The 10,632-nt window shown below is 33.9% G+C and overlaps 2 protein-coding genes and 2 non-coding genes across 4 annotated transcripts; 3 read left to right on the forward strand and 1 right to left on the reverse strand.

Moving 5' to 3' along the window:
- Positions 1–2,397: 2,397 nt before the first annotated feature.
- Positions 2,398–4,091, forward strand: LOC107955267 (delta(8)-fatty-acid desaturase 2). Its single transcript, XM_016891007.2, is given in 2 exon segments — positions 2,398–3,501; positions 3,504–4,091. Coding segments are annotated over 2 exon segments (1,341 nt in total). The 5' UTR covers positions 2,398–2,615; the 3' UTR covers positions 3,959–4,091.
- Positions 4,092–4,939: 848 nt separating this feature from the next.
- TRNAG-UCC (transfer RNA glycine (anticodon UCC)) lies at positions 4,940–5,011 on the forward strand. Its single transcript has one exon. It is a non-coding gene; the product is annotated as a tRNA-Gly (tRNA).
- A 144-nt stretch (positions 5,012–5,155) lies between these two features.
- Positions 5,156–5,227, forward strand: TRNAG-UCC (transfer RNA glycine (anticodon UCC)). The gene has a single exon. It is a non-coding gene; the product is annotated as a tRNA-Gly (tRNA).
- Positions 5,228–5,662: 435 nt separating this feature from the next.
- Positions 5,663–8,391, reverse strand: LOC107956845 (protein ABIL1). Its single transcript, XM_016892343.2, has 9 exons — positions 8,268–8,391; positions 7,384–7,466; positions 7,075–7,225; positions 6,887–6,986; positions 6,710–6,799; positions 6,505–6,589; positions 6,339–6,391; positions 6,153–6,247; positions 5,663–6,035 (listed from the first exon to the last, which is right to left on the reverse strand). Exons 1-9 carry the CDS (start codon positions 8,313–8,315, stop codon positions 5,886–5,888), a joined length of 855 nt encoding a protein of 284 aa, XP_016747832.1. The 5' UTR covers positions 8,316–8,391; the 3' UTR covers positions 5,663–5,885.
- Between the last annotated feature and the right edge of the window lie 2,241 nt (positions 8,392–10,632).

The following is a 10,632-nucleotide window of genomic DNA, read 5'->3' on the forward strand; positions in this document are numbered from 1 at the left end:
ATACTTCTCCTCAAAGAAAAACAAAATATCTATCTTGGACATTAAGCGAAAAACTCATCCCTTTATTTCCGCCTAACCAACACGCTTAAGTTTAGGAGGCCTTTTCTCAATCGGTGTTTCCATAGATCTAATTCCTCGTTGTTTATACTTTCATAGATAATTTATTAAAATTGATCTGCTTGTTTAGGGAAATAAATTATATAAACAGCTGTTATTTTCCAATTAAAGTAATTATAGTTGTTGACAGACCAATCATTATTTTACTCTAAAATCTAAACCCTCCCCTTCCACTCTCTCACACGTCGCCATTTGCCCTTTCCTCATCTTGCCTGTGTTTAATATTTACAATTCTCAAGTATATCCCTTATTCCTGCATTTTAATTTAACAGCAAAATTGATGATGGAGATTGGAGACATACTTTTCCTTTTGTTTCTCCAAAAAATTCATATTCTCACTAGGTGTCGGTGGTCCTGCTTTGGTTTTTTGGTCAATCATTTCATTCCTTTTTGCTAATATTTTATTTTTAGATATTTATTGAAACTAATTATTTTTATTTCAGACTTTCCTTGCTCTAACTTCTACGCCTAAGATATCAAAATTATTAATTAGACAGGTATTATCCTACTTAATTAAAATACAATCCAACTCCTTTTAAAAAATTAATTTGGCAAAAAATTGAGACCTCGAAAAGGCATAAAAATTTCATTTTAATGGATATTAAAATTAAAAGAGAAAAAGGAAAAAGGAATGGATCAAATGCATAACAGTAACAAGGTGAAGGGCAGGGCAGTGTCTTTGTTCATAACTCACATGCGATGCGAGGTGCAAAGCTCCCCCATCAGCACCCTTCCCCAAAATATCTCCAATTTCAAACACTGGGGATTATTTTCACAATAAATAAAATGAAAATAAATATTCTGCTACGGCGGTCCACATTAAATCCATGTACCCTACCTCATTAAACCCCCTTACCTGTCGCATGGCCCACAAATCTTTTTCCTAATAATCAAATCAGACTACTTTTTTTAAAAAAATTTTTTTTGGGGTCGGACATTAGACCACTTGTTAATATACCCGTCAAAATACGTTACAAGTCCTTACGCTTTCCAAATATTTAAAATTTAATCTTTTTATTTTTATTTTTACGAACTTAGTCCTTCATCTTTTCGAAATTAAAAATTTAGGTCTGATTGTTGAGATTGTTAAAGTTATTTTCTTAAATTCATTAGGGTGACATTTTAAAATAAAAAAAACTCATTTGGTAACCATATAACAAATAAAATAACATTGTAATAGACATAAAGCTAATAATATTAACAGTCGAACTTATATTTTTAAATTAAAAATGTAGAGAGACTAAATTCCTAAAAATAAAATTAAGAAGACTAAATCCTGAATCTATGAAAAATACAAGAACTTGGAGCAAATCTTAACCTAATTAGAACTGTGAAGTTGATAAAATATGGGTAAAAGTACCATAGAGGCCCTTATATTAGAAACTAGATTGTAATTTGCTTCCTCTACTCAAAAAGTGGATAAATTAATTCTTATACGTTAGATCAAAGAATAAATTAATCATTTCTGTTAAAAATTATGTCTAATTATATAATTAAAAGCTAACTTAACTAATGAAATAATTACACGTTCACACATGTTTACTTCAATGCATTAGTTTTGTTAACGAGGGGGATTCAAATTTATAAGGATCTGATTCACATGTCACTGCACAGCTACATAAAATACAATATAATTATGAGCTACCTAATGGGGTGTTGCCCTTGCGCGTGGGGCCTTGGCTCTTCGTCAAACTTAAAACGTCTCCTTATTGGCTGTAATTTTTATAGTACTAAATTAGAAGTTTGAAAAGAAAAATTAGTTTAATAATCTTTTTGTAAGATATTTATTTAGATTAGATTTAAAGAGGTTTAATTATGTTGTTAGTGTCTAAACTCTTTGCATATTTTAATTTTAGTAATTTAATCAGTTGATAATTTTTTAAAAATTAAAAAAAAAGTTGCTTAGGTGATCAAGATTGCACGTATGAAAAGTTAAATAAGTAAAAAAAATGTTATCCCATGTTGTAAGGGTTTTTAACATCATTTTAAAGTAGCAAAATAAAAAGTCTTTACTTTTAAATTTTTAATTAAAAATCACATCATCCAATTTAACATATTTTCTTTAATTGTGGTATTAATTGTTATAAAAAAAGGCTAAATCGTAAGTGTAAAAAAATATTGAGTAGTGAGAGCAAAATTAGACCTTATTTAGATGAGATATGAAAAAGTTAATTAAAGATAGTAATTAAATTAAAAAAATATCTAGTCACGCAAAAGTCTAGCGCAAGTAACCTTCGTTAAAATCTCCGTAAAAGCAGAGGGGCAGTGCCGAGTATATATAAAAGATCGAGATAAAGGGGGAGAGAGAGAAATATTGAAGGAGAAAGTTTTAAGGATCAAAACGAAATCATATTTCTTGTTAATGGATTCTTTTGGTTGAACAGTCCGAAACCCATTTCCAGAAAAAAAAAAGAATCAAGAAAACACCGAGTGGGGTTTTTCTTGGTTTTGATTTGTATACTTGGATTTGCAAGGAAAAGATTTTTGGTTGAGGTTCAATGGAGGGTGAGAAAAGATACATTAGTGCGGAAGAGCTGAAAGAGCATAACAAATCTGGGGATTTGTGGATCTCAATCCAGGGCAAGGTTTACGATGTTTCAGAGTGGGCAAAGGAGCATCCCGGTGGGGAAATCCCGCTTTTGAATCTGGCCGGCCAAGATGTTACCGATGCCTTTCTGGCGTATCACCCTGGAACCGCTTGGCAGTATCTTGACAAGTTGTTCACTGGTTATCATCTCAAAGATTTCGAGGTGTCGGAGGTATCCAAGGATTATAGGAGGCTGGTCTCGGAGTTTGCCAAAGCCGGTATGTTTGAAAAGAAAGGACATGTAGCCCTTTTTTCACTTACAGCTGTAGCTCTGTTGTTTCTTGTTGTTCTTTATGGTGTTTTGAGATGTGATAGCGTGTGGGCACATCTTGGGTCGGCCATCTTGTTGGGCTTGCTTTGGATGCAAAGCGCATACGTTGGTCACGATTCAGGTCATTACCAGGTAATGACTAGCCGCGGTTACAACAAGCTCGCTCAGATTTTATCTGGGAATTGTTTAACCGGGATCAGCATTGCCTGGTGGAAATGGACTCACAATGCTCACCACATTGCCTGCAACAGCCTCGACCACGATCCCGATCTCCAGCACATTCCTGTTTTTGCCGTCTCTTCACACTTTTTCACTTCCTTAACCTCTAGCTTTTATGGAAGGACATTAAATTTCGATCCTTTAGCAAGGTTTCTTGTCAGTTACCAGCACTGGACATATTACCCTGTCATGATTGTGGCAAGGGTCAACCTATTTGTCCAAACATTCTTGCTCTTGTTTTCAAACCGTAGTGTCCCAGATAGAGGTTTTAACATAATGGGAATCCTTGTGTTTTGGACATGGTTCCCCTCCTGGTTTCATGTCTTCCCAATTGGCCGGAGAGGATCATGTTTGTTCTTGCCAGCTTCGCCGTCACATCGATTCAACACGTTCAGTTCACATTGAACCATTTCTCAGCAAATGTGTACGTTGGACTCCCAACAGGCAACGACTGGTTCGAGAAGCAAACAAGTGGGACAATAGATATCTCTTGTCCTTCCATGATGGACTGGTTCTTCGGTGGTTTACAGTTCCAGTTAGAGCACCATTTGTTCCCCAGGTTGCCGCGGTGCCATTTGAGGAAGGTTTCCCCTCTGGTGAGGGAACTCTGCAAGAAGCACAAATTGCCTTACCGGAGTCTGTCTTTCTGGGAGGCGAATAAATCAACGATTAGGACTCTGAGGACTGCCGCCTTGCAAGCTCGAGACTTAACTAACCCTGCCCCAAAGAATTTGTTGTGGGAAGCTTTTAATACCCACGGCTGAGTTAAAATTTTTTTTGGCTTGGCGCCGGCCTAGATTTACTGCTTTTTAGACCGTCAGATTTTAAATTGCTCTGCATTTCAATACGGTGTTCAGTTATTCTATCTTAATTTTATATGATTTTTGTTTTTGTTGATCTCTGAATGAGCAAAGGGGCATTTTGTTTTTGGTTAATATTCCGAAATTTGTTTGATACATATGACAGGCCTTGAACCAAACGCGTGCGTGTATATAAATAATTCTAAATTTTGTTTCAACCTTTTTAAGTTTTTCTTCAAAGCTTTAATGAAGAAAATAGACCCTCCAAATTGTTTTCATGCTTTGAAACCTTGTACGTTTAGCATTTCTTGGAAGGAGTCGCAGCTGAGCTGTGTGCAAAAAGGAGTCACCTTGAAATTGTCGAAGTTTTCCAATAAGGCTTTCAGATCTGTACGACTGTCCTTTTTGGTTTTAATATTAAATTTTGATTATGTTGTGTGTCGTTCAAAACGCGCCATTTAACCACGATGGCCAAGTCCAAGATTGTACTGTTGATACTTTTCTAAAGATGAGAGATTTAGTAGAATTAACAATAAAATGACTCGGTTACAACAGAATTATATCATGGTCAAAATTTGTGTAAAACAAAATTGATGTAATGGTATGGTATATATTCATTTCACGTTAGGTGGTGAGCATATGGTCTCCTTTGAGTAAATCCACCGAACCCAATTCCATTATGAAGGACCATCCATAGTGGACTGTAACATCCATCGGGGAATAAAACAAAAAATACAGACTCACGTGGTCTTTCCTTGACTAATTTACCGAACCCAATTCCAAAATACAGAGATATTTAATCACAACATATTGGAAACTCCACAAAGCCTGCAAATATGTCCAACTAAACTGGTGGATGGATTCCTCTCGCCTCCTGTTACCACTCAACATTTCAAAATATTTCTCCTTTATTAATATCCATCAATTATTGTAATTAACAGCAATGCGTTTGTAGTCCAACGGTTAGGATAATTGCCTTCCAAGCAATAGACCCGGGTTCGACTCCCGGCAAACGCAATAGCTTAATTATCTGTTTTGATTTTGTTGGGTTCGTAGTTTTGAGCACTTAGGGACTTAACGGGCCCTAATATAGTTAATATAAATTACATTTTTTTTTAAAATAATAGCTGAGAACTATATTAATTAAGATACATAGTCAGAGCGTTTGTAATCCAACGGTTAGGATAATTGCCTTCCAAGTAATAGACCCGGGTTCGACTCCTGGCAAACGCAATAGTAGTAATTTTATTTTCAATTTCCTTTTTGGGTTTGGATTTTGAGCACTCAGGGACTTCAACAGGCCCTAATATAGCTAATATAAGTTACGTTTTTTTTAAAAATATTTTCGTACCACACAGTTAGCTGAGAAGCGTTTGTAGTCCAACGGTTAGGATAATTGCCTTCCAAGCAATTGACCCGGGTTCGACTCCCGCCAAAAGAAGCTCTGATTTTTTTCTGATTTTATTTTCGGTTTTCGGTTTTGGGGTTTGGGCACTCAGGGACTCCAGCACCGGCCTAATATAATTATATATAGGATTTCTTCTTGTTTATATGTCTGTGTTAGCTGAGACAAAACATAAATTGCAAATGCTTAATTGGCTGCATGATGTCAACCAGGTCTGGGTTTTTAGTATCTAAGTGGAAAATGGATAGTGTCACCCATCATCATTATTAGCTATTTTTTATACTCATTGGTCATAAACGACTGATGCATCACCTACAAAAGAAATCATCTGGAGCAATTCATCAACCACTACTGAAAAACAAAACCAGGGACATATTATCACATATACGCAACTCCAGCAGCATAAATTAAAACGGACAGAATTACATTACTACTGCCGTTGGTCGTCATTGGCTTCTTGTAATGGAGTTTCATCATACTCATGCACTATATCCAGCCTTTTGCTTTGCTTTTCTGCTTGACAAAGGAAGTTGCCAGCGCCTTTTTCCTCCTAACTGGTGCACCCGCAATCTCATGCTTTTGGTTACCATATGATCTGAATCTGGATGCCCTCAAAGGTTTTGATCCCTCCAACTCCTGCAAAACCAGGACTCCTTCATAAGCTTCATGCAACATGTTTATACAAATGAAAAAGAAAAAAAGTACTCACTGAGATGTCAAGCATGTATGTATTATTGTTGATTTAAAAATTACCCTATGTCTATGTGTGATACCCAGCGTTGACATGAATGAATTAGAAGCAGGAAAAGCTATTGCTGGAGACTTTGTATTTCTACCATCTCCATTGTCTGCAAGCATTACAGTCCAAATACAAGTCTTGTCATCCAAAGCTTTACTATGTAACAACAGTAATATGAGCTACTGATGTAACAAGCATACCCAATAACTGGAAATTCCCAGAAGCATTGCTAGGAGGTTGGAAGATTCCGTTGCTGCGGGGTAAGCAATGATAATAACTTATTGCTCTTACCAGAACATTAAAAGAACTACAGTGGAAGAAAAATAAAATTATCGATCCAATATTGAACTGTTAGGCCGCACTAACCTCCCCAAAGTTTGTGAAATCCCTTTCAAAGTAGATTTTGTTTCTGAGGCTAAGTGCCATGAAAGTGTTTTTGATGCAGGAGTATCTATACCACATTTAATAAGTAACATGACATGCACCTTCTTCCTATGAGAAAGTTTATTGCAAACAATGCAGAAAAAAACTGAAAATTAGAAGAGTTCCTGCCTGTTTAGAAACATTATACCTGAAGCAAGAAGCCATTTAGCCTGGAAATAGTTTTGGCTAGGATTTGTTTGTACATGTCGACTAAAATGTACCTTCTCGATGACAGAATCTGGTTTAATGGAAAAGGGAATGAAAAAACATACTAAAACTTCAACCCACTAATTAGCTGCTAGGAAAGGCTTCGGACTAGTCTTACTTGGTAAAATGTAGTGCTTTTGATGTCTTGGGGTAAGTGCCGTCGACTTTTGCTGCCTGAGACCTTCGCTATCCATGTATGTTTGGCACATAAGTAGTTGCTGATTTTAACAAAAGAGGTTCAGGGCCCATCCGTTCAATACTGTTGTTGAACTAGCATATAAAACAAGAGAAGTGCAAAGAGATTACCTGATTCAAACAAGATACTTTTAGCTCTATGGTTGACACTTGCAACGTTTGCTGGTCAAGAAGATCAGTTAACTTGTAAGCCACAGTGCCAAGGTGATCAGCAACATTAACAAGAGCCTGTACAGCATAATCTTTCAGGTTGTCTAGTACCCTAAGTAACAAATATATCCATAAAGAAAAGAGTTGCATCAGGAGAAAAGAAGGCTGCAATTAACTCAAGCTCAATCAAATGCATAATGAAAAAGGCTATCAGAAAGCATTAATGAACTAAAAGCAACAAAATTTAAAGTGAAAAGGGTGCAGCCTCACATCTGCTTCAGTTCACTGTGCAGCAACGACTTTTCGCTGTATTTTGCAGCTGAATATAGCTGCGGCTTTAAGTTGTTGAGCTCCTGCAGAAAGGCACGCGGATCCAACTTATCAAGTAGTATAACAATGAAATGCTAGAAAGGTTAGAACATACATAAGCTTAAAATCCAAAAAGATGAACTTTGGACTCAACAAAGAGGACAAGTTAGCAAACCAAATGGAACCCTCAACTCTTATATATTACATTCAAATGCATGCACATGCCAATTTCTAAACTCGGGAATGACAACGAAGCAACCGTTTTTCTTCTATGAATTAAATATTGTTTTTAAAATATATCAAATTATAGATGTTAAATATGGAATTTAATTTATAAAATTATTTGGTATATTTTTTAAAATAAAATGCAGAATATTATTAACCTGTTTGATAAATGTAATTTATAAAAATTTAAAAGTACAATATTTAAAAGATAATATTAAAAATTCTACATTAAGTGATAAATAATTCCTTATTTACTTATTATTTTCTCCACTTTTTTATTACGAAAAATTTGTGTAATTTATATTTTTTTATTTTAAATTATCAAACATGTTAAAAACAAATCATCGAAAATATTAATTATATTTTTCAATGAATTATTCTATCTACACTTACAAAGCATTATAAAGCAGTGACTAAACTTTTTTTTTTATCTACACCAATATCTTTATTCAATTTATTGTGACACATAACTCAAACTATCATCTCAAGAAAGTGATGAAATTTGACCAAAATATAAATTAAAATAGTGAAGAGAATAAATGTGGTTTAATTCGTCAGCAATGTATTTCTTCAGAAAACAGAAAAAAGTTTAAGAAACATATAAAAATGAAAGAATGAACCTGCAAGGCTTTGAGGAAGCTGCTGCTGGAAACCTGATCGAATGCCATGGCGAGGAAAAAAGAAAAATTGAAATGGATGCAGAGAAGTGGTGTAATAATCGTGAATATTTTAGAAACAACGCCAATTATGGTGTGAGCTTTGGGAAATACAACACTTACCCAAATTAATATCTAACTTTTTTGATGAAAATTCAAATTATATGTCATACATTCTATATATATAAAACATACTTGATTTGTGTCATTTTCCATTTGGCATATTTATATTACCATTTTAATTTGAATATTACAATTGATTCACATTTTATTTACTTACTTATTTAAGAGAAACCCCCCCTTTTTTTTATTCACAAATTGGCTACCCATTCGTTGGGGATTAGAGGTGACAAAAGAAACCTCATTTTATATAAAATTTAATATATAACCTTTTTTTTAAATCAAATCATAAATCTATCTTTGGATTAATTATGATTAACATCTCGATACTATGTTTAAATTTAAATTTTAATATTTATATTTTAATTTGACATAATTTAGTTATTACTTAGTTAAAATAGTTGACCCTTAATTATTCCTTTTAAGATAGCGAGTTTTTTTTTTCTTAAAAACATTTGTTCCAACTTATTATGTTGAAATATATTCTTTTGTGTGTTAGAATGAAATTTTTAAGAGAAATTGACATTATTTTAATCCTATGGTTAACGATACTAATTATTTGAACTAATTAATACCATTGTAAAAGTAGATGATTAAATTATGTCAAATTAAAATATAAAGACTAAATCTAAATTTGAGCATAATAAAAGGACCAAAATTGCAATTTTACCATTATATTATAATTAACAATATTAATTATTTAGATTATCCAATAACATCATAAAAATATAAAAATTATGTTAAAAATTAAAATATAAAATTAAATTTCAATTTTTAAATTTAAAAATAATATATCAACCAAAAGTGAGATTTGATCAAATTCCTATCATGTAAAAAAAAAAAAATCATAATGGAGACTTTTATAGCTTTTCGGCTTTTTTTTTTTCTTCTTTCCCAAAGCCTTCTCCAATTTCTTCTCTTCAATAGCCAACCCACAACCCAACTGGCCATAAATGAAAAATGGATAATCTTCATGCCAAGTGTCATAACTCTAAGCTTTTGGACACACTTTTTATGCATAGTTATATAGATAATTTTCATGCCAAATGTCAAGATTCAATTCTAAACTTTTGTACTCTTTTTATACATAATTATATCAATTATCTATTTTGTTTTATCACTATACATTATATTCAAGTTGGAAGTAAATTTTTTGTGCAAAAATAAAATCTTTTAGAATAACTCAATAACCCATCAGCTAAGAATGAACAAATGCTAAATAAAAATTTGTCCAGTAGTTAGGTTCTGTCTTTTGACATGGTTTTCGTTTGTCTTTTGACACAGTTTTAGAGAAGTGTGCTAGTGATTTTTTTTAGAGATTTGTTTCTACGTGCTATGGAGAAAGTTTAATTTGAAAATCGTAGATGAGGTTTGAAAATCGTAGATGAGGAGGAAGATGCGTTTCAAGAATAGGCACCGATGGTGGACAATGATTATAAACTCTGTATGGTGGGGTGTTGTTTGACTGATAGTGTGGTCTATTTCCCTTCTTTGTGAAATACCATGGCTGACTTGTGGCATCCCTTCGGGGAGATATTAATATCAGATCTTGGTGAGAAAAGGTATCTTTTCCAATTTTTTCATGTTGTGGATATGAATAGGGTGATGGCTAGTACTCTATGGTTCTTTAACAACTATTTACTCTTATTGTATAAGATTCAACTGAAGGAAGATCCAATGTTAGTTTCGTTACTATCGATCGGATTTTGGGTTTAGATACATGACTTGCCTCCAAGGTTAATGTCAGAGGCAATGGCTCAACAATTCGGGAATTTCTTAGAGACCTTTCTCGAATATGATATGTTGATCCCAATGTTGGGTTTTCAAAATTACATGCGAATCAAAGTAAAGTTGGATGTGAGTCTGTCTCTAAAGCGGAAAAAGAATATCCTAATAGGAAATGATCGTGTTTTCTATGCACAATTTCAATATGAAAAGTTGAGTTTGTTTTGTTTCATTTGTGGTAAACTTGGCCATAGGGAGAGTTTTTGTCCGATTAGTGTCAGAATTGATCCGTCGAAAATAACCTTCGGTTGGGATATTTCACTTTGTGCTACGATGAGGAGGAGAATCACAGCGATGAGTCACTGGTTGCGCAAGGCGGATGGATCAGTTTGCAGAAATTTGGATAAGGAAAGTGGATATAATAGGCGTAATGGTAGGGATGATAGGGATATGCGACGGATTTGGAGGGATGATTTGGAGAGAT

This window comes from Gossypium hirsutum, chromosome A07 (assembly GCF_007990345.1).
Source record: "Gossypium hirsutum isolate 1008001.06 chromosome A07, Gossypium_hirsutum_v2.1, whole genome shotgun sequence".
NCBI lineage: Eukaryota > Viridiplantae > Streptophyta > Magnoliopsida > Malvales > Malvaceae > Gossypium > Gossypium hirsutum.